Raw genomic sequence first — 24,433 nt, 5'->3', positions numbered from 1 at the left:
CCTTAGGGGTGTCCCATAGCTCTAGGGCATGTGGCTGGGACAAAGAAGTCTCCAGCCATCCTGGAGGTGGCCGTGGAGGGACCCAAACGTGGCTGGGCTGGGAGCACGGCACTGGGAGTGGTGGAGGATGGCTGGGGGACCAAAGTGTCCCCAGGGAGGCTGCCCAGTCCTCCCATTTCCCTTGGGATGTCCACCCATTTGGCTTGACAGGGCCACCTTGGGTCCCATCCTGCTCCTTTTAGCCGAAGCTGTGCTTGGAGCACCCATGCGTGGGTGTGGAGGTGGAGACCTGCTGGCAGCACGGAGCAGAGCAAGGACAAGTGGGCCACTTCCACAAGTCCTCCCGGCCAAGAAGGGGGGACTTTGGCCAGGCTTGGTGGCAGTGTGCCGTGCCATGCCGCGCCAACTGTCCCCACCGCCCGCTTTGCTGTGAGCGCGGTCCCCAGCCTTGCAGCAGCGAGGCCGGCCCGCCCTGCGAGGAGGGAGCCGACTCAGCACATATTTGCTCTTTGTTTACTGGCTGTTGCTTGTAAAAAAAAAAAAAAAATTAATAAAAAAAAGAAAAAAAATCCCCCAAATACCATTTTTATAACGGCAGCCGTTGCACGCAACGTCCTGATGGGAGCAGGAGGGAGCTGGATGCCATCGTGTGCTGGTTGGGGCGAGATGTAGCGGGCACGGGGTGGCCCTGGACACAGAGGAGAGGTTGGGGCAGGGCTGGATGAGGCCCCCACAGCAGCGTGCTGAAGCACCAGGCATGGGGTAGCCCTGGGCACGGTAGGTCGAGATGGTGCTGGGTGATTTGGGGTGACCGTGGATATGGATGCTGGACTCACGGACACGAGCCCTGGCCAGGTTCTCCACGTCACCATCTCCAATCCAGCCGCTGGTGATGACTCTCCAGGGGCTGTTCCCAAAATTTATCCTCCGTGCACTGCAGACAGGTGCTGTGCCCCCTTCCCTGGCCACATATGGAGGAAAGGCTTCGGTGCAAGAGGTTTGATGGAGCTCGGCTGGGCTCCTGCAGAGCGATGAAGATGCTGGGGGAGTGGAGCGCGAGGTCCTGCCATCCCGAGCCTCCTTCCAAGGGGATTTTTGTGGTCCTGCCTGTGCTTCTCGAGAGCCAGCAGGCAGAGGTGGGTTTTGGTAAAAATTAGCAGTGGGATTAAAAGTCCCCAGCTGAGCTGATTTAGTGTCGGGGTAAGCTAACCGGAGTGCAGACGGAGCTGGGAGGCAGCCACGGTCTGAGGGGGGGATGCTGAGCATCACACACAGAACTGGGAATAGTTATTTTTAGGACATCTTTCAGTTTGGAGAGCAACCAAGTGAGTAAAATGGTTCAATATGGTTCCAATATTTAACAGAAGAAAAAAAAAAAAACAGAGGCTGAAAATTGCCGGGTTGAAGTTGAGTATCTGGGAAGAGCCTTTGAGACAATATTTATGGCAGTGTGCAGCCAAAAGGAGCCAAAATGTGGATTTGCCCCAAAGTTATCGGCCGGTCCTGGTGCCCTGCAGAGGTCCCTGTGGTTGGCGTTGGCTGGGGGGGCTCCGGTCCACTGTTAGGACAGCCCATATGGTGCAAGGCAGCCCCGTGCACAGAGGACCGCTGCTAACCCAGGGATGAAAAAGTAAAGAAAAACGAAGGTGGTGAAAAAAAAAAAGAAAAGAACTAGAATGATCATTGCAGAGGAAAATGGCCCCAAAAAAACAGGAGGCGAGCAGTGGAAGGGGTGCTCTGGGTGCTCTCCCCCCCCCTCTCGTGAGTGCCTGGCCCGCGAGATGCTCCGCCAGATCCTGTTCACCCCATGCCTGGTGGGGCTGGGAGCCAGGTCCCCTGGCACAGCGCAGCGCTTTGAAGGCCTGCTGGGGGAGAGCTTGTTCTGGGAATAATTACATTAAAAATCGCACGCAGTGGCAGCTAGGTCCCGAAGCTGAGGGCTCCAACGCCCTCAAAAAGAACAGATTTCTCCCTTATCTCCCTAGCCTGGGAGATGGGGCTGGTTTGGGATGCCCGAATGTGCCGAGCAGATTTTGGGCGCTGCTGGCTTGCAGTAGAGTGCTGAGCTGAAGCCCCTGCACCCCAAAACCCACCAGACCAATGCCTTTCCAAATATGATCCTTTTTTTAATTATTTATTTATTTATTTATTTATTTTTGGTTTCTCACCCCAGGGAAGGTTTGCTTGGTGGGACAGGATCAGCCAAGCTCTGTTTGGGGGCAGCTTCACCCCGGGGGGGAGGTGGGGGCTGGAGAAAAGGGGAGGTCCAGATGGCAAGTGGCAAGAAGTCTTTGTCAAGAAGGGTTTTATATTTCCATGTGCTAGGTTTACATCTGTTCAGGTTCCATTTTTGTTGCCTTCATCTTTTAATGCATCTGGGTCTTGCTGTCAGATATTCAGCTCCTCTTCCTTATGGCCAAAGCCTCTGCACTGCAGTGACTTTGAGTTACAAAATGCCTTTTCCTTCCTTCCTTCCAGTTTTTAGGCACATGGAAGCGTAAGGGCAGGCTGTCCCCAGGCAGCCCCTGTGGGACTTCCATTTGGTGCCAGCCCCTCTCCCACCGCAGCCCCTCGTCTCCCCCTTATCCCACTCCTTCCCCAGTTCGAGCCTCCTTTTCCCCCCTTTTTTTTCCAGTTTAACAAAGAAGTTCCTATGGAGCAATTTATCAAGTGTGTTAATAAAGTCCAGACAGAGGAGTTCTACTGCACGGCCTTTGTTCAGAAAATAATTTTTGATCAAAGACAATTATCGAGTTAGCCCAAGGTGAGCTCGTTCTGTGCCATTTTTATCCAATTATCTCCCTATCTTTGATAGTTTTTGCCTTCCAGATTTCCTCCGAGCCCCGCACGCTGCCGAGGTCACACTCGCTTGCCTTTCTTGCCCTTCTGACAATAAAAGCTTCATATTTACTGTCTTTACTCAGTCGGTTTTATTTTCCACCAAGCTGTGATATTTATTGCGGGTCGGGGCCACTGCGCTGAGTTTCGGAGCTCCGGCACGAAGGAGGTTTGCCTTCGGCTCCTCGTGCCGCACCCTCGCTGTGTCCTCATCCTCCTCACCCCATCGCGGAGAACTTTGGGGATGTGTCTGAAACAGCTTCCAGCCCAATCTCGTCTGCACTTTGCAGATGTCGTTTTCTTTTTTTTTTTTTTTTTTTAATTTATCTTTTTGCCCTCTTTATGCATCCGGCTGGAGGGTTTCTTGTTCCTTAGCCAGCTCTGATTCCTTCGCTCAGGACAATTCTGGCGTTGCCCTGACACCTCAAACCCCCCCAGAATTAGAGGTTTTCTTTGGTTCTTTTGCTTTCTGCTTGTAAACTGAATGTCTCGGTGAGGTTTTTCCCCCTCCATTTCAAAGACACAAAGTGCAGTTCCCTGCGAAACCCTTGTGCTTCAGCTCTCCCTTCAGCATAACCCACATCAGAGAGGAACAATCTGGTCTCGTCCAGTCCAGCTGGGCAAATGGGCTTTAACTTCGGCAAAGCTCTTGGGAAGGAGCAGCTGTGGGGGGGTGCCTGGGGGTGAGGATATCACAGGAGTCATCGCTCTGCTTGGAAGGGACCCCAGGGGGGGTCACCTAATCCAACCTCCTGCTCAAGGTAAATGCTAAATTCGGAGCGAGTTGTGTAGGACTTATGTAGGTTTATACATCATATTAAACCACGCAGCTTAATGTACCTGCAAAAACCCTTGCGGTATCAGCTAGGTGATCCCTTCCCAACACTTTTTCTGTGCTGTGGGGCGATGCAGGTGGGCGGGGGGCAGAGTGGGGACAGCCCCGGGGGGCTGCAGCCGTGACCGGGGGTGGCAGGGGGTACCTGGCTCCGCAGCACGCACGCACACACATGGCTCTTCCCGCTCATCCAATTTTTTTAATAAGCTCCTTGAAGTCTTCTCCAGATTTTGCAGCTCATGCCCTTGCCTTGCCTTCCTTTAAATCTTACTTGGAAGCTTTTAGCTGATACATTAGCCCAATAAAGCCCAACAATTGGAGAGAAACCCAATCCTGCCCCCACCCTGCCCCCCTCCTCCATCGAGATCAAACGGGTTTTAATCGGAATAGAATTTCCTTTGACAAAATGAGGAAAATCTGTCGCTCGCATCCGCCCAGCCAGCCGCTCCTCAGCCCAGGGCTGTGTGTCCGCGCTGGGCGCAGGATCCGGCACCTCCCCTTTGTCTGCTGCTCGCTGGGCAGCGTGTCCTAGCGGGTGGCTTTGTCACCCCCGAAGGGTGGTGACACCCCCTCGGGGTGGTGACAAGGGGTTTTGTCACCCCCTGAGCTATCTCCTGCTGAGCTGTGTTGGGGGAGATGGGGACGGCACGATGGAGAGCGTCCTCGTGGCGTGCCCCAGGCTGCGTCCCCTGCGCTCGGGGACAGGGACAGGCAGCGGGGCCACGGCCATCTCAGCCATCTGCTCCCGCTGCCCCCTGCCTCGTGAGCAAAGTCCCTTCTGCAAATGAAAGCTCCTGCCATGGCGCTCAGGAAATGGGCCTCAGCCCCGGCTCCAAAGCACCAGCAACTCGTTCCAGGCGCGGAGGGGAGAGTTTCCTTTCATCTCCGGCCAGGAGTTTAACCGGCCTTTCGTCTCTCCCCAGACGGGGCTTTGAAGGCTTGCAGGGCCCTCCCACATGTGCTGCTGGGGCTGGGAGTGGTGTCTGCTCCGGGACCGGGAGGGAAGAGAGGACGGGAAGCAGCACGGGAGGGAGTTCTGCCCTCCGGGAGATGAGCAGAGGTGCCCGAATGGTCACAGGGAGAGCAGGGGTCACCGGGGGACCGGAGCGCGGAGGGACACGCCACGTCTCCTGGTGGCTTTGACCTTCTCTTCCCCAAGCACTCTGAGAGCTCCTGGAGTGTCTTGGGATGGAGACAGGGCTGCAACCCCCAGCTTCATGAGGCTTTCGGAGGGTCTTCAGGTTCGGAGGGTCTGCTTTCTGCCCAAGACCGCGCTGTGGGGAGGGCAGAGGTGTTTTACACCTTGTTGCAGAGATGGAGTTCGGTTCTCGTGGGCAGCGAAGCACCGCTGGTGTGGGGACGGGTCCTCACCCTGCAGCCCTCTACCCCGGTGCTCACTCAACCTCCCCATGCCCCCAAATTCTTCTTGCTCTTTTTGGCTTTCTGATGCTTTGTTGACAACAGGGTGATGGTGACTGAGGGTGATGGTGATGGAGGGTAATGGTGATGGAGGGTGATGGTGACAGAGGGTGATGCCAACGTGTCCAGAGGCTGGTGATGGCAGAAAGCCCATCCTGTCCTCTCCCAGCCCACCCTGTCCATGCTGAGATATTGCTCGCCACTGCTTCAAGTGGGCTGCCAAGCCCAGGCCAGCTGGGAGCCACAGGAAGCCACGGGCTTTGCTCTGCACCACCGGTGAGGTGCGTGCGCACGGGCTCTCATGCCGAGCCCTGCGGTGAAGCCCCCGCACCCTGGCTCTTCCGAGACCTCTTCTCCTCCATCCCTGGAGCTGGCACGGCTCCACTTTGGCCCACGGAGCGAAGGGAGGAGATGCAGAACACTGAGTCAGCGTTGAGCGCCTGCGAAGTTGCTCACATAAAAATAACTTGGCATTCTTGGGGATGTGCATCATCGGTATCATCCGGCTGTCTGTCTGCTCTCCGCTTTTGTGGCCTTACCCCGCTGGTAGGCTTCGTGGCACTTAGATAACACACCAAAAAGCTGGTATAAGCTGCGTGTGCTTGCTGGTGTCTTCCTTTTTAGCTTCCCTGGATGGGTCTTGTCCAGCTCTGGTTGCCCTTGGGAAGGGAGAAACAATTTTCCTCCATGGTTTTCACTCCCTTCCAGTTCCTGCACCTCCTGGGGGACATCCTGGGGAGGTTTCAACCCCTGCCCTTCTAGCACCTTATTGCACAGATTTTTCCAGAAGCTCTTTCTATTGCACATTAAGCAAAAGCTTCCATGGATGTTTGTCTCGTTGCTAACGGCCGTTTTGAACTTCTCCTTCCCACAAGCACTTGAGCTGCTGTCGGAGGATCTCGTGGCTTTCTGCATGGGGGCGGGTGGAGGTCAGGATGGCTCGGAGCTGCTGGACCCTCTCCAGCTCTGCACAGAGAGGTAACTGCGCACACAAAAACGCAGTTTTGCCTCAACCCAGTTCCTTTTAAAGAGCCCCGAGTGCAGCTGCAAGAGGGGTTCAGAAGCCGGGTGCTGGAAGATCTGAGCCTGACCCAGGGCCCCTCTGGAGGAGACTTCCCAAGGGGCTGGTGCGGAACCCAGGGGTGCAGCCCACAAAGAGCAGCGTGACTGCGTTTCCTCCTGGGAGCACCCACATTTCAGAAACTCTGCTTTTGTGGGTTCGTAGCTGCAAGAAGAGAGGGGAACAGGCCCGGAGCGGGGGGGCGGCAGGCAGCATTTCCACATTCAGATGGGCTGAAGCCATGAAACTGCCCAGGAACGGAAGACAACTCTTTGGTTTCCATTCCCACGGGCCAGAGGCTGTAGCATCTCCCGGCTGGAAGTGACTCAGTGCAGGAGCTGATGCACAGCGTGATGGAGCCGTGCTCCCAGCCGCAGCCGTCAGGATCCGTGCTCCTCCGCGCCATGAGTCACCGACCGCCCGTCCTTGGGTCGCCGGTGCCAGCCCAGGTCCGGCTGGGTACTGGGGAGCACTGGGATGGACTGGAGAGCTCCGTGCCTCCAGCTGGAGGGAGCTGGGAGGAGATCATCACCGCACCAAAAGCAGCTGGTCCCCAAAACACAGGGCGAAATTCCCGGCCACAGCAAGGCAAGGTAGAAAGAGCCGGGAGCTGCGGAGAGTGGACAGGGCTGGGTGCCTCCGCCTGGCCCTAGGCAAGAAATTAAATTTCTAAGGCAATTTCTACGGCAAGAAATTAAAGGACTGAAGGTTTTTATTTGCTCCGGTGGGCAAGAGTGGGTATAAGCAGAGCTACTCGCAACTTGCAAAGGCGAAGGAGCCAAACCTCTGCAGTGCTGAGTGCACGGCCAGGGGTGAGCAAAACACCCCAAAACACCCCAAGTCTGGGCCGAGGAGCTGGCCCAAGAAACGGCTGCTGAAGGGTTGAAGGTTTCTCGCTTTGGGGTTAGGCTCCTGGGGTGGGTTAGCAGCCAGGGATGGGTTTCAGTTCCCCCTCCTCCCAAAATATTTGCCTGCCAAGCCTGCATTTGCCCTGTAACCTGGGGCAGGGGGATGCACGTGCAGTGATCCCTGTCCCCCACCTGCCCCGGCACCACGGTGCCTTCCCGGGGGGGGGGGGGGGCTTCGTGCCTGCGAGGCATCGCACGGGGCTGTGCAGCGGCTGGGTCCTTTGGAGGAGAAAGCTGCAGCGAAGAGGAAGAGCGATGGCTGCGATGGGCTTTTATTACCAGCAGGAGAGCACTTTTACGCCTCGTCCTCAGCAGATCCTGGGCTTCAGCGCTGCCTGGGATGGATGTAAATGCAAGGACAGAGCGGGGTCATCACGAGGGATGGTGCTGGGCTGCCCCCCGGCCAAAGCTGTGCTGCCAGCCCCGTGGTGACGGTGCCTGGAGAATTATTTGGGCAGGCTGGAGGCTGCCTCGGTGGGAATCGGTCAGCTCCCGGGGCGAGCGGCGAGGTTCTTGGCAGCGGGGCCCAGGACATGGCGTTTTGCTCCTTTGATGGCCAGATGGAAACAGATGGGGAGGGGAAAAAAAAAAAAAAAAAGAGAGAGAGAAGACTTTCACATGTAAAATTCCAGCGAGGAAAATTAACTGGAACAGGATGGCCGTCAGCGCGGGGTGGTGGCTGCCACCAGTGCCCTTGGTGCCACCGTCCCATCCCAGCTCTGGGAGGGGGCACAGCCCAGCCCCGCCAGCGATGCTGCGGCACGGCCAGACCCCATTTATCCTCCCCCCCCAGCTCCCCCCTTGCCCCCCTCTCGGGGAGAGGCTGCGTTTTGGGGGGAACATCTTTTAGTTCTTAAAAAGTTCAGCGAGTTCCAGGAACATTATGTCACTTTGACAAGGAAATGAATTGCGGGGCCATCAATCAGAGCTGCAGGCGCGCAGATCAAAGGCACCCGGAGCGCTCGAGCTCCCTTTTACAGCCAGAGCCCTGCACGATGCCCCCCTCCCATATTCCCTGCGGTTGCCTCAGCAACAGCACGCTACAGTGGATGCTTCGCATTTTTATTCGCACCACACATGTTTCCACTCTAACGCTGCAATAACTAGAAAAACCTGCGAAACCAAAGCTGCTTCCCCAGCCTCCAGGGGCAGCGGCTATTCCTGGCTCCCTTTAATGTTCTCAATTTATTAGCGTTATCCTCCTTTTTTTCACACAGGATAAAATAGAGATTATTTTCGTCCTCCCGAACAAAGGAAAATAGCCTGAAAAAAAAAGAAAAAAAAAAAAGAAAAGCCTCTGCATCGAGGCTCGGCCTCTGATTTTGTGCCCAGAATTATTCGCGGGTGTAATCGGCTCCCCCACATCCAAGCGATGCTGTTGGCAGCAGCGGGCTCTGCGTTATCCCTCGTGGCACTGGGCAGGTTGGTGGCCCCGTCGCAGCAGTGAGCAGAGTGGGGAGGAGCCGGGGGGGCGGGGGGGACACTTTCCTGGCCTCCACAGGGACGTGCTCGCACACAGACGTGGCGCGGGGCTCGTCCCGGCCCCTCGCGGCACACCAAGGGCGTGCTGCGCACACAGAGGGCGTCGAGGATGAAAAGGCCAGCTCACCCTCACCTCTTTTGGCATCAGGCTGTGGACCTGGTTTATAGAATCAGAGAATTTTGGGGGGGTTGAAAAGACCTCCAAAATCATCCCTCCCTACCACCATCACCCACTAAACCACATCCCCAAGCGCCACGTCCAACCTTTCCTTGAACACCCCCAGTGATGGTGACTCCACCGCCTCCCTGGGCAACCCATCCCTACACCTGACCGCTCTTTCTGAGCAGAAATTCCTCCTAATTTCCAACCTGAACCTCCCCTGGTGCAGCTTGAGGCCGTGCCCTCTTGTCCTATGCCACACATCACAGGGGTTCAAACCCCAAGGGTGCAACAGCCTCCCGGCCACCTTCCTTGCACCCATGGAGCTCCATACGAATTCTTCTTAACCTGGAGAGCCTGTGGGTGCTCAGAACCTCCTGTCGTGGCCACTGTCCCGCTGTCCTTGAGACCGGCCTCCTTGTGCCCTGCTGGGCCTGGAGGGAGGCCGGGACACCCGTCAGACCCGAGCGAGGTCTGCTGAAAAGAGGGAAGCGTCCGTGCCGATGCTCGGCTCCCTCGCAGGGCAGGAGGGGAAGCCCAGTCCCCACGGGGACAGCACGGAGCCGGGATCCCCGGGGGTTTTGGGGGGCTGGTGATGGTGAAGAGATGCAGAGGGCTGGGCTTGTTGTGCCAAGCAGGAGGCTGGACCTCCTCCAGGACTGATGGCTGGCACGGAGCATCCGCGGTCGGCAGCAGAGACAAAAACAGGCTCAGGCTGGCCGAGCCATGCTCTCAACCCCACTGAAGGACACAGCTTTGAGGGGACACCTCAGCCCCTTCCTAAAGAAGGCTCAGCTCCAGCCTCGACCCCATAACGAAGCTTCTGCAGCCCCACTGAGGCTGCCCACGTCCCCCAGCCCCGGCGCCCTCGCCCCACGCACAAGTGCCTGCTCAGCAGTGTCACTGCTTTCCTTTTTAACATCGCCCTTCTTCCCACAGCACTGAGCAGCACCGCTGGGCTCTGCTCTCCTGCGGGCACCCCAGAACCTTTCCTTCTCACCCCAAAAAGCCGCTCGAGAAAAGTGAAGGTGAGCAGTGAAGGGGCCCCGGAGGGAGACGAGCAGAGGCAGAGCAGCTGGGACATGGTGGGAATCCAAACCTTCTTCCATCTGGTGGCTTCTCACTGAACCAAGAGATCTGTGGGTTTTTTTCTTCTTTTTCTCTTTTTTTTTTTTTTCTTTCTCTCTCTCCCCGCATTTTTAAGGTCTGAAATTTTTACTGATCTGTCAAAATGAGTGCTATAAAACCCCCAGCTAGCTGGAAAAGCAAAGTTATTGAAACCAGTTTGGTGACTCGTGACCTTTTCATGAGAAGTTTATATTAATATTCTTCCAAAAACACTCACTGAAAGAACAAATTGAAATGTTTAAGGGAAAAATACTCCAGCCACAAAACATCCAAATGTGGGTAAAAAAGCCCGCTCGAGCAGTTCGGGGTGCGCAGCTGATCCTTCCCGCGGATCAAAGCTCATTGTATTTATCCTTTTGCTCAAGGATATCAGCAACAATACTGAGCTGCACTTCCTTTGCCCAAGATCGTTCGCCAGCGAAATTGAATTAAACTTATTTTTAAAAAGGAAAACAATAAAAACATTAATAAAAAAATAAAAGCCAGGCACAAGCCCATGCCCCAGCTGGTGTTAATTGGCCGCCCTCCAGCTTCTCCAGAGCTCAGCCAGTTTCTTCAAGCGCGGGATCAGAGGACCCGGGATCCTGCCTAAATTCTGCCCTCCCTGGGGTATTTTTTTCTCGCCCTTTGTTTTCTCTCGCTTTCCCAGGCCCCTGTGATCTATTGTCTTCCCGCATTAGGAACAGCTGATATTAGTCGCTGTCTTGACAACGCTCGCGTGTGAGCAGGGCTTTGAGCGGTGGCCCCGCTGGCAGAGCTCCGGCACGGATACGGAGTGGGGAGTGAAGCCCCCCGGGCTCCATCCCACCAGGTACCCCCATCAGCTTCTCGCCAGCCCGATAGGAAGGATGGGGCTGAGCCCAAGCCCTCGCAAAACCAAACTCACCTTCTCATCTCTTCGGGGGCCGAGGTGTCTCTTCGAGGCTCCTGTTCCACCCGGACCCTGTCCAGCGTGGAGGTTGTTCCAGAGGAAACTGTGGAAGAATGTCCAAGCGGAGAAATCCTCAAAATAGAGAAAAGCATTCCTACGGCTCATCCAGAGTGAAAAAGCAGAATCTGGGTGGGTGTAAATAGGACGCCAAGGGGTTCAAAAGGGGTTTGCTGTGAGGGGTGGTGGACATGGACATGTCTGCACGACCAGCCACGCTACAGATGCTTGTCTGGTCTATGGTACGTATTTTTCCGAAATACCTTGTGTCTGGGATCGAATTGAGGTTGTCTTCTGCAAGTGGGATTAGCTTCCCTGAGCAAATTTGGACAAGTCCCTTGCTCTTGTTCAGCCCCACCCCAAAGAGGAGCGAGGCCATAAGCCAAAAGCAAAAGCAGAGTTGCTCTGAAAGCCCAGGTGCATGCACCCCGAGCGCCTTGCTGGGTGCACCAGCAGGCAAGAGAGCAAGCAGGGACAGCCACCGAGGCTTCCGACTTGCTGCAGAAAATGTGTATATATATATATATATATTTTTATATACAATTTATATTCTTTTCATTTTCATATTTATACATATATATGTAAACTACATATATTGCACGTGCATGCATATAAGGCAACAGCTAGTTTAAAAAATCTATACAGACCTATGTCAACTCAACAATTTCTATTTTATTGGCATTATTTTCATTACTTTGATTAATTATTGACACTGTTTTAAACAAGATTGTTCCCGTAATACCCCCAGCTGTGTGTTCCATTATAAGACAGAACAACAGAGCAAGATTTTAGCGAGGGCTGAGAGAGCTGCTGGGGATGAACCTCAGTGTCCCCAGGGAGCGTAGTGCCAGGACCTCAGCGTTCCTCCGCAGAGCTCCCAATGACCAAGAGCAGGGAGCAATGTCCAGAGAGTGTGATGAGCAGAGACAGCTTGGATGGGGTCAGCGTGTGCTGTGCAGTATATCGCATGCTTTGGTATGAACCAGAACCTCCTCCCTTGGCTAGAAGAGGATGCAGCTCTCCTGGCATTTCTGTGGGGAGAAGAAAATAATTTATTTGAGGCTATCAACTCAGGAGCTGTGAAAGGACGTGGCACTGCTAGCAGAACTTGGTTTCCTGTGGAAATCAGCGGCTGGACTGGCTGTGGATCCAGTCAGGACCAGGTTCTGGGCCCATAGCACCTTCCTATCTGCAGTAGCTGCCAAACAGCAGTGGGCAAAGAAGCCAAAGCATCTCTAAGAGGGAGCCTGGTGCCTTCGGAAAGGGATTTATGACCCAGTCGCTGCAGAAACACGAGGCTGAACTCAGCAAGTCACAAATTCCCACATTTCACCCCGCTGTCACCTCACTGACCCTATAGATCTTGCTGTCCTCTTGCTCTCCGTGGTGGTCCCATCCCAGTGACTGCAGAAGCCAAGTCGTCTTCCTGGCTGAGTGCTTGAACCATGAGGTTTTAACGTTTCCACGCCTTCTCCTTGCTCTGTGGCTGTGCGCAGAAAGCGGCTCCGTGGAGCTCAGCTCCCAGGTCAGGCGTCCCCGGGGAGTGCAGGACCCCGGCTCTGCAGAGGTGAGATGCTGCTGGGAGGCTCCTCAAGGCATTTTCTCAGCAGTTGAATGCTTGCCACCACGCTCTTCTCTGCCGTAATAACATTTATTTCAGAGGAATATGGTGGTGGATGAGTATGGGTTCACTTCTGTACAAGAAGGGCTATATAAGACAGCCAGAACTGGAGGCAGAGGAAGGAAAATGGTTGCACGAGTGGATGAATGGACGAATGGATGCAAACTCAAATTCATTTTGGGTTGTGCCATTTCTTAAGAGCAGCATGGATGCCTGCCAGCGTTGCTTCGTCCTTTGGATTCAGAGCATGCCCCACGTTGCTCATGGAGACATCCATCGCTCCACACTTCCGCTTGAACCTCTCATAGATTAAAGTCTTCTATTCCAGGCCGGACAAATGAATATTTCTGGCTGGCTTTTGCAGGGTCAACTGGGCTTTCAAAAAAAAAAAAAAAAAGACTTAAAAATAAACCAGCCTTCCTTGAACTCCATGGCTGGTGCTCAACATTAGCATAGGCAATGTCCCTTGACATCCGGGCAGCAGGCAGGAGCATCTGTGCCGGAGGGCTTGGGGGTGTCGGTGGAGGAGGGAGGGAGGAAATCTGGAACCCATAAGCTCCACTGATGTTTGCGTTACCTTGCACTGCTGCATTGGTCTGCGCCTGGTCCGCCCCCGGTCCTCCTCGCCCTATCAGCAAGAGCCTTTCCCCAAAGTTATCCGAACGCCCTCCTCTCCGTCGCCCAAAGGAAAAACCAACTGAGCTCCTTGGAGGGCTCCGCGAGGCTTGAGAAGTTCGGAGGGGCCGAAGGGTGGATGCTCCAGGCTGCCCCTCTCGTGTGGGCGCCGTCTCCCCAGATGCGCCGCGGCCTCCGCGCCCCGTGAGCCCCGCGAGCCCTTTGCCTGCCCGGTGGAAGAGGTCCCGGGAGCTCAGGTGGTCGCTGCCGAGACGATGAAGGAGGAAAGCATGTGCCTGGACTCCCCCGAAGGCAGCCTGGTCACCAGCGAGGAGGAAGGCGAGCGGCTGCACAAGAAATGCCTCCGCAAGCGAGGCCAGGCGGGCAAGCCGGCGGAGGACGGCGGAGCCTCGCTGCAGGGCAAGCGGAGCAAGCGCAGCCCCGTCCCGCAGTCCTTCGAGGACGTGCACACTCAGCGGGTGATCGCCAACGTGCGGGAGCGCCAGCGGACCCAGTCGCTCAACGACGCCTTCGCGGAGCTGCGGAAGATCATCCCCACGCTGCCCTCCGACAAGCTGAGCAAGATCCAGACCCTCAAGTTGGCCGCGCGCTACATAGACTTCTTGTACCAGGTGCTGCAGAGCGATGAGCTGGACCACAAGATCACCAGCTGCAACTACCTGGCCCACGAGAGGCTCAGCTACGCCTTCTCCGTCTGGAGGATGGAAGGGGCTTGGTCCATGTCCGCGTCCCACTGAGCCGGGGTACGTATCGCAGCTCCGCCAAGGGCACTGCGCGCACGCCCCTCGCTCCTGCATCCTCCGCGCATCTCCCAGCTCGCTCCTCCGGGGGCTGCGCGCGGCGGCCGCCCCCTCCTCATGCTCCACGTGCAAGCGATTTGCTTTTTAACAAACCCCAGGCGCTGTCAAGGCCGGTGTTCAGAGGAGGGAGCGATTCCCAAACCCCGGTGGGAAGTCGCAGGGGGCCGAGCAGCGGAGCCCTGATCTCATTTAGCGGGGTCTGGGCTGGGGCAGGCAAGTGAAAGGTTTCAAACAAGGGCTTCACGAGCTGATTTATCCTCCCGCGGGGAAGCCGGGGGGTGCGTAAATCAGGCTGCGCCCTCCTGAGCACGCTGGGGATGCCGAGGTGTCAAAACTGCATGAGACCAGAGCCAGTCCCGCAGTGGGCATCCGAATGCTGCTGCTGCTCCGCCATGCGAAGAGCCTGGCCTTGCCCTCAGAGAACCTCAGAAGCCGTCCCCAAAGCTTTTTTCGGTGGCCCTGGGGCCAGGCTTGCTCCTCTCCCTCTCCTAAAGCAACGCAGATAAGATGGGCTCCGTCACCCCTTTGGATCTGTAGGTTTCCCACACCGCACACGATGCAGGGAATGAAATATATTCGGTGGGCACGCCAGGGCGGCGAGGTTTGTCTGCTGGCAGGACGCACCCAACGCCATCCAGCTGCCCCCGAGCACCCTCGCAGCCCCTGTCCACGCTGCTGAAAGGCGAGGAGAAGAATCCTACGGCAGCATTTGGGGGCTGAGGGTTTCACAGCCCTGTCGTGGTGCTGGGCACTCTTCTCGCCACAGCGTTCCCCTCCCAGCCTCACCAGTGGCCCCTTTGGCCAGCTCATGGCAGGATCCCAGCTTGTCCAGGATCCATTGAGCTCATCCTGCTGGATCCCCGATCCCCACTGTCCCCCAGGCAGGATCAGGCTTTCCTCGGGCACCGACGAGTTAATCCTTGCTTGGTGCCAGCCCCGATGCTGGGGTCAGAGCCCGCCTGGTGCTCCGGGAAAGGCGACCGCAAGAGGAGCAGGGACTCTTCATTTTCTTGCGCCCACCACTAAGGGCTACCCATCAGAAAAAAAAACCTTTTCTTCTTATTTTCTGCCAGCACTCGGCTGAGTCCGGCACACCCTCCTTAGGTGCCATTTTCTGCTCCTGGTTGGTCTCAAGGAGTCGCAGCTCAGTGCCGGGGAAATCGGCAGAGCCGTGCCCAAAGCTGTGGCTGCATTATGGCTGTAAAGGTGGGGAGGGCTGGAGAAGGGGTTCAAAATTCTCCCCTCCATCCCAGCCTCACGTTTTGAAAGAGCAGAAGGAGAGGGAAAGGGAAGGAGCTGGCTTTGCTGAGACAAAATAAATCACATCACAAGCCTGGGAAGTGGCCCCAGCGACGCCCAGGTGGTTGGGGACCCTCTGCTGTGTGCGGTGTCCCTCGGTGAGCACTGCTGACCCTGGGCTTTGCCACTTACCAGCCCTGAATTTCAGGCCAGTTCCACGGACATAGGTGCAAGCAGCGGCTGAAGATGGAGACCGGCTCCCAGCAGGAATTCATTTCAGGACAAGCCACACTGACACTCTTGTCTTCCTGGAAACCTTGCTAGGATCTTGCTGGAGACAACCAGGACGAAAACAGCCCGAGCAGAGCAAGCCCGTGCCCCCCTCACCGCCACATCTCTGCAGCCCTGAGTGTTTTGCAGCTGTGTTCAGCCCCTCTTGGGGCTCTGTGCGTGGTCCCAAAAGATGAGGCTCTGTGGACATCACCACTGGGTGCCTGAGCCTGCAGCTGACGCCGGATGGGAACACAACGAGAGCGTGGCTTTCGCCGTGGGTAGCCTGCACGTTTCCACACCACGTTGACAAAACCCATGCTGAAGAGCCGTGTGCTTTGTCACTGCCCAGCTGAAGGCGGTTTTCCTTGGGGTCATCCAGGGCTTTTGAGTAAGGGTCCCCTCCCTGCCTCCCCCAGACTCAGGGCTGGTTCCCACTGGGTGCTACCGGTGCCCGGGTGGGCCGACGGGCAGCTCCAGGTCTGCTCATTTACTTGCAGACCCCTTTATTTAAGCTGAGTGCTTGGCAGGAGTTTTGCTCCCATGATAAACGGAGGAATTAAAGACATTTAGAGCTCCTAAAGACCTCCCTTCTAAATGAAAAACCTCCCTGTAAAATCCCTCGTGCCCTGCAAGCGTGGTGATCGCGGTGTGTTATCGCTGCTGGTTAATAATCATCCCTAGAGGCTCCGGAGCTTGCCTGGAGGCAAAGCATCCTTCGGCTGAATAGATAATAATCTGTTTTGTGCCAACCTGCAGCGGTATTCGGGTGCCAATTAGCAGCTCCCGGTTGGGCCGAGAAGTACCGGGAGGAGGATTTGCTAAGCAAAGAACAAAAAGAGGGAACCGCCATGGGGGGAAGCGGCGCTGGAGCTGGAAAGGCTGCGTCCCTCTCCCATAAGTGAATTAACCCAGCGCTTGCAATGGGACTGTAATTTTATAATGTAAAGCAGCTAATGGCTGCTGCGAGCGCCGGCGTACTGGTCTCCACTGGAACTCAGCCTATTAAATATCAAAGGCCGCTGGAGGAGCTGGATGTGGATATGCCCTTGTTAACCAGGAGACATCATCCGGGGAAAGAGGGATGGAGCCCCCAGGCAAGAAAAAAATCATGTTTGAAGTCCCCCAAGCTCACGGCTTTCAGCACAGTCTTGAGCACATTAAAATGGTTTCTTTTCCTGCTGGAGGAGAAAATGAGGCTGGAAGCAGAAACTTCTGGGGGGGAAAGACTGGCGGAGTTGTAAGGGGTGATATTCTTTGCCCTTCATTTGTCTCCCTGGATTTATTGTCTTTCTCGCATTGCCCTCACTTAATTGTCTGTCCTGAAAGACCTTGGATAAATCTTCCCTTTGGGGACTGTTGCTCTTGCTTGGAGTCTGCTTTGTCGGGTGGATGTTTCATTTCCTTTTATTTATAAATACGTCTCCTCGCACGGTATTAAAGCATCAGGGTATCAAAGGCGCTTGGGGAGCACTCCCTTCTATATTCAGCTCCGTTCAGAAAATGCATTTAAAGCAGCATCTGTTCCAGGAAGGTACCACGGGGGCCGGGGTAGCACCAGCCTGGCACCGTGCCCGAACCGCCTCGCTTTCACTTTTGTTTTGCGCTCCCAGAAGGGACGATGAGTTGCCCAAATCCTGGGAATTCTGTGCCTGGGGTGATTTTGTTTCCCACTGGGGCCAAGCGCTGGGTTAGGTACCAGCCGTAATCCCGGCCACGTGCTCCGGGAGGATGCTTTTGGTGGGGAAATGGGGCTCTGGCTGCCCGACGCTCTGGCAGGGACGCTTCCCACCGAGACAAGTGCAGCAGCACCACGGGGTCGGGCTGGGGGACGACTTCGCTGCAGAACAAGCGTTGCCCCGGGGTGCTCTGGCTGCGACTGGGAGAGAAAATTAAACGCGTATGGGCTGCTCCCTGCCCCAAAGTCCTGCTGGCACGGGTCAGCCCACATCCGTGCTAGGAGACGAGACGAGGCGGCTGCACCAGGTGGAACAGCCTCCGCCTCGTGCGGAGCCCCAAAACCAGCAATTCCATGCCCAAACCCACGGCAGGGAGCTGCTGGAGGCTGCGGTGGTGCAGATGCTGCTGCAACAGCCTGTGCCGCGGCTGTTTCCTCTTGCAGCCGTTGCCTGAGCGGCTGCCAGGTTGTAATCAAGCACAAAAGCGAAGCCAAGGGATGGGACAAGATGTGTGCAGCGGAGCTGCCTCTCGCCATCTGAGCGAGGAGCTGTGCCGGGGGGCCCTGGGGCTGCTCTCTGGGCTGCGCCGGGTTTGCTCCAGACGCAGCTCCCCAGCTGGCAGAAGCGTTTCGCTGCCAGCCCCACCGATGGCTCCGGAGCTAGAATGTTCTCCTTGCTCTGGCAGGGATCATGCAGTGGGTTTAGAGGCCATTTTCCTCCAAAGGCTGCTCTTTCCCCCCCCCACCAGCACAGGGCCAATGCAGCATTTACCATAAAGGAATGGACAGACAGAAAAAGTGGCATTTGGTGCCTTGAAGGTTTTGGCTTTGGTGCTCTGGGGAGGAGGAGGATGCGTCATATCCCCCAAACCACAGGGCTGAGCTCACAGAAAAGTCACCGATGGCTCCAAATTCTTTGCCACAGTCTCACCTTGGCCACGTCTGGGTGTCCTGATGGGGCAGAGCCTGCAATAACCTCAGAGCAGGACCTTTCTCAGCCAGGTTTAGCTTCCACCTTTCTATTACAGACGGAAGAACTCAACGCCTGGCCTCCCTCCCCATTGCAGGAAGGCAGGTTCTCAGCACTAGTCAGGATTAGTTAAAATTAAAAAAAAAAAAAGAGATAAAATTCCCGAGGCAGCCCTCTGCAGCATGAAGATGCCTGCCGGTTTATGATCCCCACTCGCCAGCTCTCAGCTGGGTTCACTTAGCCCCGAGGAATGCCTTTGAAACGAGCCCGTATTTCATCCCGAATGTCACGGCGACGCACCTGGGATCTGAGGGGGACGAAGGAGATGCGTTGCGAAGAAGGGCTTTGCATTTCATTTCCTTTTACGCCACTTTTACCTGCACGCTCGTGGACCAGCGGGCAGGGCACGGCTCGCCGAGGGTGCTGCTGGAGATGCGCCTGCGGAGCGCCGCAGCCCCATCCCGTGCACGTCGGATGCCGGCATTTTTGGTCACCCCTTGTGCCCGGCACCACCCCAGTGCCCATCGCAGACCTTTCAGACCACGGTCCCCAAGGATCTGCGTTGGAATAAAGCCCCCAGAGAGCTAGGAAGGTGGGTGGGAAGCGAGGGCACAACCTGGAGGACCCCATTGCAAGCCCTGGCCACCTCCCAAGGCTCTTGGCTACCTATTTTTACAACGATAACCCTCCCACTCACAGCAATGGGTCCCCTTATGCTTTGGGGGCATTTTTCCCCCTGGCTGGGGGCTGCTCCGTCCCCTCTGCAAGCCCCGAGGGCAGCCCAGGTGCCTGGCATCGTGCTGGATCCATCCCTTTCCCAGCTCCCCAGCAGCTGGCAGCATTATCTCAGCTGGTGCCAGAGGTAATCATGGGGGAGGGGGGGGGGGTTGATTTATTCTTCTCCAAGCTCCTCTCTGGAGACTTAAAGGTCTCGGCGATTGTGCAAGGAGAAAAGTGGGAAGCAAAGCAGGGGAGGAGTGAGCTCGCCTCGCCTCTGCCCGCTCCCTCAAGGCCCGCTGGAGCCGTTTCTCATCGCAGGATTGCACCCGCAGGAGCTTTGCCCTGCTCCTGGCTCCCGGCTGGCGTCGGCCACAGGCGCCCGGTGGCTCCGCGATGTCCCCTCCGGCGTCACCCGCCCTGGGGACAGCGCGTCGCTCCCCGGGTTGGAGAGGGGAGAGGGGACGCTGCGTCATGGGGCGGCTGCCGTCCCTGCGGAGGGGTGGAGAGCCGAGCTGTCCGCCTGCATCCCTTCTCCAGCCTCGCTGTACCCCCGGAGATGCGCATTTTGGGGAAAAAAGCTGCCGTTTGTTGCGATGCTCATGTCTTTGCTCCCGGCGTGCCAAGTCCCGGCATCGGGCGCGGGTGCGTTTCCCAACGTGTCCCACGCAAGCCCTTGTGGCTCCGGGAAAGTCCAGGAACACGAAATCCCTGCAGAGGAGCCAGCAACCAGGGCCAGCCCCCGCTGCCGCCAGCTTTCGCATCACCTGGCTGCGATTTTTGGGCTGCCCGTGCCCTGCATTTCTCCGCACCCCCAGGATGCAGGAGCGCGACGGCTCCACCAGCACTCGCGGTGGCTCCTGAGCACCCAGCACCTGATGGTGACAGCAGCCGCCCAGCAAGGCGAGCACCAGCCCCTTCCCACCCCCCCGTGCCTGGGGCTGGCACCCAAACCAGGAGCCGGGTGGTTTCGTCTTGGAACCAGCCTGGCTGGCTGCTGTGCCCAAAACTCTCTGAAGAGCGATTTATTTGTAAGGAGACAGATGAGTTTTCTTCGTGCCAGCCTGCATGTGGTCCCCGCGCACCCCAAAAACAGGGGAGGACGATGCTTTAGGGACACTGAAAGGCCTTGAGCTGCCCCTGGGCTTCCTTTTTTCAGCCCCCCCCCGCTCACCTGGATGCAGGGAGCTGCTGGAACAGGCACCGGCTTCGTTTAAGCGATGGAGAGCAGCCGGCATTGCTGGACACCGAGGTCCCGGGGCAGTTTTCCAGGCTTAAAACTTTTGGTTCCCTAAGGAAATGCTGCTGTTGTAAGCACGAGGTGGGCACAGGCGAGTGCGCACCCCTGCACGCATTGGTGCTCAGCCGGTTTTGGTCACATTTAGCAAAAAAAAAAAAAAAAAAAAAAGAAGAGAATCCAAGAATCCAGCACTTTCATTCATTACTGCAAAGTGGGGAAAAAAACAGCCAGCCACCCTGTGAGACTGCAATAGGCGTGCAACCCAAATTAATCCATGTGGGAGATGTGTGTTTTAAATGACTCCACGGCAGAAAGAGTTTCAATTAGTGATCACTCTTTATTACACACCAGAGAACCCAACGACAGGCGACAGCAAGGCTCAAATTACCTTTTTTTTTCTCTATATAATCCTCAATCTTTATGTACAACGTGAGCGAATTCCCTGCTCCGGGGAGCTGACCGCAGCCTTTGAAAAGATCTGAATGCTCTTAAAAAAATAAAAATTCCATTAAAAATACAGTTGTGGATGGTTTTATTAACCACATCAGAGGAAGTATTTTGCAAGTGAAAAAAAAAAAAAAAAAAAAAAAAGAGACCACCTTTAGAAATATAAACTTTCTTTCAAAAAAAAAATAAAACATGCTTTAAAAATAAAGGCAAATACCTCTTTGCGCAGTGGAGGCTCAGGCTTCCAACCCTGATTTATTTATTTTTTTTATAAAAAGGGGGTTCGATATCTTTTTAAAAAAATATTGGAAGGTAACATTGCCGAGGAGCTGCCCCACCACCTCCTCTGTGCTCCCCTGCGAGGGATGCTTACGGGGTGAGGCGGTGCTGTCCCACGGGGAGAGGGGGCCCGTGCCAAGAAAGCGTGAGTTTGCTATGAAAAAAAAAAAGTGCTAATTTGGGGGTTTCTGACTCTAGCCCCGCCTGCAAGCCCGGTGTCCCTAGGACCAGCTTTAGGAGAAGCAGCCGGCCTCGCTGCGATTGCTGCGATGTTCCCCGAGAGGCTCAGCTGCGGACTTACCTCGGGTAATTTGTTCAGTCGGGGATGTTCGGCACCACATCAGCTGCAAGGCAGCAAATGCAGGGGATTTTGGCTTCAGCTTGGGGTGACCCTACCAAGAGGGGGTGCACGGGATGAAGGATTTGGGGGCTACAGATCCCAGGCCAGGAGCTCCCAGCTGGGTGCTGGCACCTGGGAAGGTCGAGTTTTTGAATTCATGAACTTTTTTCTTGCTTTTCCCCGTTTGGTTTCTTGCCCCGAAACCAAAGGGAAGCTGAAAATCTTAAATGGGTGGCTGAGGAAGTTTAGGAGGGAGCAGAGCAGCTGTCTTTTTGGGGCACATCGCTCTGCTTTTTCGGGGCAGTGCTGGTGCGCACGGCTGAGCTCACCCGCAGCTTTCTCCTGGGGTACAAAGGTGCCCCCAGTGCCGAGGTTGGGGAAAAGCCCGGTCAAAATTCACCGTCAGGTGCAACCCTGGCCTGTTTCACCCCGCGTGGCACAAATCCGACTGGGACCCAAGGGGAGAAAAGGGGGACGTGGCTGGGACGGAGCTGGGAAGGGGATGGATGCAGCCGGAGGGGCTGCAGCGTGTCCCCGGGGTGCTCGGCTCAACGGAGGGGACAGGGGGGCAGCGAGGGGCTGTGGCGGCTGCCCCGGGGTCGGTTTGGGGTGGCAGCACCAGCCCCAGCTCAGGGACACGCTGACACGTCCCAAGGCTGGAGAAGCAGCGGGTCCTCCCCACCGCCCCACAGCCCACCCCGGGGGGGGGGAGACCGATGGGATGGGGGGGGCAGCACCCACCGTGCCAGGCTCTGGAGAGAGGTTTGGGGGCGCTTTGCAACCCCAGCGAGGCGAGGTGCGCGGCACGAGGCTGCCATGGAGGGGGCCCACGGTGCGGGCAGAGCCCCAGCAGCAAGGGGGGAGGCCGTCAGGGGCTGCAGCAGCACTGGGGGGGGGTACGGGCAGCGCCACGATGGCTTCTCCCCACATCCTCAAACCCCATCCCACCCTCTGTGCCACGGGCTGGCACTGCTGGACCCCAGCTCTGGGCAGTTTGAGACACAGAAATGTTTATTTTTCCAAGTTTTTTGTTTTCGTTTTGTTTCGTTTTGTTTTTTTTTTTTTTTACAAAATCTCCTCCCTGTGCCTGCAGATGGAGTCTGGCCACCCCCTGAGCTCAGCACCCCATCCATCCCCAAAGCCCCCTGCGCTGTGACACGCCGAGCCCAATGGGGGACCCGTCCTTGCGGAGCAACCCCCGGGCCCCGGGGAAGGACGAGGCTCTCGGGGTGAGGAGCCACGAGGCCCTGTTGCAGGACGAGACGGGAAGGAGAATTCAGATGGAGACATCATTTTGGGGGGTGAGGGATGACCCCACCTCTGTCACCCCAAGATAACCCGGAAGGGGACAGGCACCAGGGCTTGAGGCATCCCTGGGGAGCTGAGCACCAAGCAGTGGGTGACGAGGACTCGATCTCAGACGGAGGAGCCCAGGGGGGTGCAGGGGGAGCTGGGGGTGCAGCCACGGGGATGGTGGGCACCGGGTGCCCCCCGCTCCGAGGGGGGTGGCTGGAAGACAGCCGGGGTCTGCAGTGACAGAGGGCAGCGGGCTGCTGGAAAGGGCTCAAGGCACCTTGGTAACATCCCCATGACGAGGCGTTTGTTCCCGAAATTCCCATGGAAAGAAGAGTACGTAAGGTTCACATTAGCACATCTCATATGTATATAGTGCAAATCAGAGCCCCAGCACCAGAGGGGTCGCGCTCTGGTTAGTGGTTAGGATGTCCCACGGGTGCGATCCTGGGCGCTGCAGCCCCTCCAGCCCTTGCTCTTCCCCAGGCGCAAGGCAAGTGGCGCAGCAGCCGTCGCCTTCCGACCCCTTCTCGTGCAGAGCGAGCTCGCAGCCCCTGTCACTGTCACGCTCGCTCCTGCCTCGTGCTCTACCAGAGAGGAAGGGGAGGACGCGGAGAAGGCCGGGAATCCTTTCAGAGAAGACACGGGGAGCCTGTGCCTCTCGAGCAAGGCTGTTTCTCCACGGGATGGCTGGCTGGAAGGAGCTCTGGGTGCAGTCCCGACGGCGGCTCCAACCAGCCGCAGCATGACCACAGCATCCATCCCAACACCCACCCCCTTCCCCAAAGGTGAGGAAGATCCCAGGAGAAGGGCAGGGGCGGAGGCCTCTCGCGTGTCCCCAGGAGGGGTTTCAGGTCCTGAAGGCTGGGGACTGATTGCAGGCACGGTCTAGGTGTGCAAGGCGGCGCCGTGCAGAGGGAGGTTGTGGTTTTCCACCTGTCCCCAGCGGGAGGACGTCTCCCGCGGGGCTGGGGGAGCATCCTTTCTGGGAGCCCTGCAGAGGCGGCAGCCAAAGGTCCAGGCCGGTTCAGGACCGTGGCTCGGGGAGTGAGAATGACGTGGCAAACGGGAAGCCAGGAGCGAAGAGCGAGCGCTGGGCTCAGGAGAGTCCAGCCACGTCCTGGAAGCAGGGGAGCAGAGAACATCACCGCTCATCACTGGTTCATGGGCTCCTCTTCCTCCATCGGCTCGTCCTGGGGCCTGAAACGGAGAAATTTGGCACGTGAGATGAGGAGAGCTGCTCTTCCCCTCCGCAGCACAACACTCTCTTTCTGATTGAGGGAAAGCCCAGCACCGGGTCCTGCTGCCAGGGATGTGAGGGTTACAGGACCTGAGCTCCAGGTGTGGAGAACGGTCACAATTTCCATCTCCCACCCCCTGGGACCCACTCAAAGCCGGCTTTGCCCTGAGCTCCCAGCAGCTCGCTGGGCTGTGGGACACCAACGCTCTGCCACCACCCCCGTGACGCCAAGGCTCAGAGCCTGGTGGCACACGAGGGGCACCCGCACGGCCCCAGAGCAACGAAGAGCATCACCTCTTCTCCACCATCACGGCCACCGAGAGGGAGGCCAAGGCTGTGACGGTCTCCACCTCTTCTGCCTCGTGGTGCTGCGCCTCCAGGAAGGAGCAGCCCAGCTTGGAGGCAAAGCGCTGCACGGCCACCCAGTATTTACCTGCGGGAGAAGCAAACGTCAGAAAAGGGGCTGGCACGGGGGTCTCTGGGCTTCCCTTGTGAGTGCACGCATGGGGCATCACCCTCCTGTGGGGAGGAGGATGGAGGGCTCCCCCGGGGTCCTTCATGAAGCATCCCCTGGGAGGTTTTTACTGGACAGGGGAGGAAAAGCCGACGCTTGGGCCATCCCTGCTAACTCATCCTCGCCCCGGACACTCACTCTGGACCTGGATCACCGCCTCCAAGGAGCGCACGGCGTTGGCGTTGGGTTTCTGCCGCATGCTTTCTTCCGGGAGAGGGTCCAGCTGCCAAGGGACGAAACGAGGGGTGTCAGGGGGAAGGAGCTGTGCCCACGGCTTGGTTTGCGGCCGCGCAGCCACAACCTGCACCAAGCTTTGCCTTGCAGGGGTCCCACCCTGCTCCCGTGGCTCGCAGTCCACCCATCGGGTCCTGACCACAGGACTGGGAGCGCA

At 57.0% G+C, this 24,433-nt stretch overlaps 2 protein-coding genes and 2 long non-coding RNA genes across 11 annotated transcripts in view; 1 reads left to right on the top strand and 3 right to left on the bottom strand.

The window, feature by feature from the left end:
• Positions 1 to 4,924: 4,924 nt before the first annotated feature.
• On the bottom strand, positions 4,925 to 11,083 carry LOC136788058 (uncharacterized). The gene is made up of 3 exons (XR_010827067.1): positions 11,022 to 11,083; positions 10,717 to 10,804; positions 4,925 to 7,607 (listed from the first exon to the last, which is right to left on the bottom strand). It is a non-coding gene; the product is annotated as an uncharacterized lncRNA (long non-coding RNA).
• A 327-nt stretch (positions 11,084 to 11,410) lies between these two features.
• Positions 11,411 to 12,883, bottom strand: LOC136788059 (uncharacterized). The gene is made up of 2 exons (XR_010827068.1): positions 12,112 to 12,883; positions 11,411 to 11,789 (listed from the first exon to the last, which is right to left on the bottom strand). It is a non-coding gene; the product is annotated as an uncharacterized lncRNA (long non-coding RNA).
• Positions 12,884 to 12,997: 114 nt separating this feature from the next.
• LOC106047723 (twist-related protein 2-like) lies at positions 12,998 to 16,685 on the top strand. The gene is made up of 2 exons (XM_048052870.2): positions 12,998 to 13,758; positions 15,263 to 16,685. Exon 1 carries the CDS (start codon positions 13,270 to 13,272, stop codon positions 13,750 to 13,752), a length of 483 nt encoding a protein of 160 aa, XP_047908827.1. The 5' UTR covers positions 12,998 to 13,269; the 3' UTR covers positions 13,753 to 13,758; positions 15,263 to 16,685.
• A 5,949-nt stretch (positions 16,686 to 22,634) lies between these two features.
• The window catches only part of HDAC7 (histone deacetylase 7), a 75,987-nt gene continuing 74,188 nt past the window's right edge, over positions 22,635 to 24,433 (bottom strand). For all 8 annotated transcript variants that reach the window (XM_013199350.3, XM_013199349.3, XM_066985756.1 and 5 more), the window contains 3 exons: positions 24,181 to 24,265; positions 23,823 to 23,961; positions 22,635 to 23,488 (listed from right to left, as the gene is read on the bottom strand). In XM_013199350.3, the coding sequence (XP_013054804.2) occupies positions 23,443 to 23,488; positions 23,823 to 23,961; positions 24,181 to 24,265 (270 nt within the window). In that variant the 3' untranslated portion in view covers positions 22,635 to 23,442. The remainder of the gene's footprint in view (positions 23,489 to 23,822; positions 23,962 to 24,180; positions 24,266 to 24,433) is intronic.

Source organism: Anser cygnoides, chromosome 32 (genome assembly GCF_040182565.1).
Source record: "Anser cygnoides isolate HZ-2024a breed goose chromosome 32, Taihu_goose_T2T_genome, whole genome shotgun sequence".
NCBI lineage: Eukaryota > Metazoa > Chordata > Aves > Anseriformes > Anatidae > Anser > Anser cygnoides.
Note: the sequence above shows the minus strand (reverse complement) of the source record. Positions and strands in the feature narration are given on the sequence as shown.

Excerpts from the sequence above, each read along its gene's own strand:
- LOC106047723 (XM_048052870.2), top strand. The coding sequence starts at position 13,270 with ATGAAGGAGGAAAGCATGTGCCTGGACTCCCCCGAAGGCAGCCTGGTC.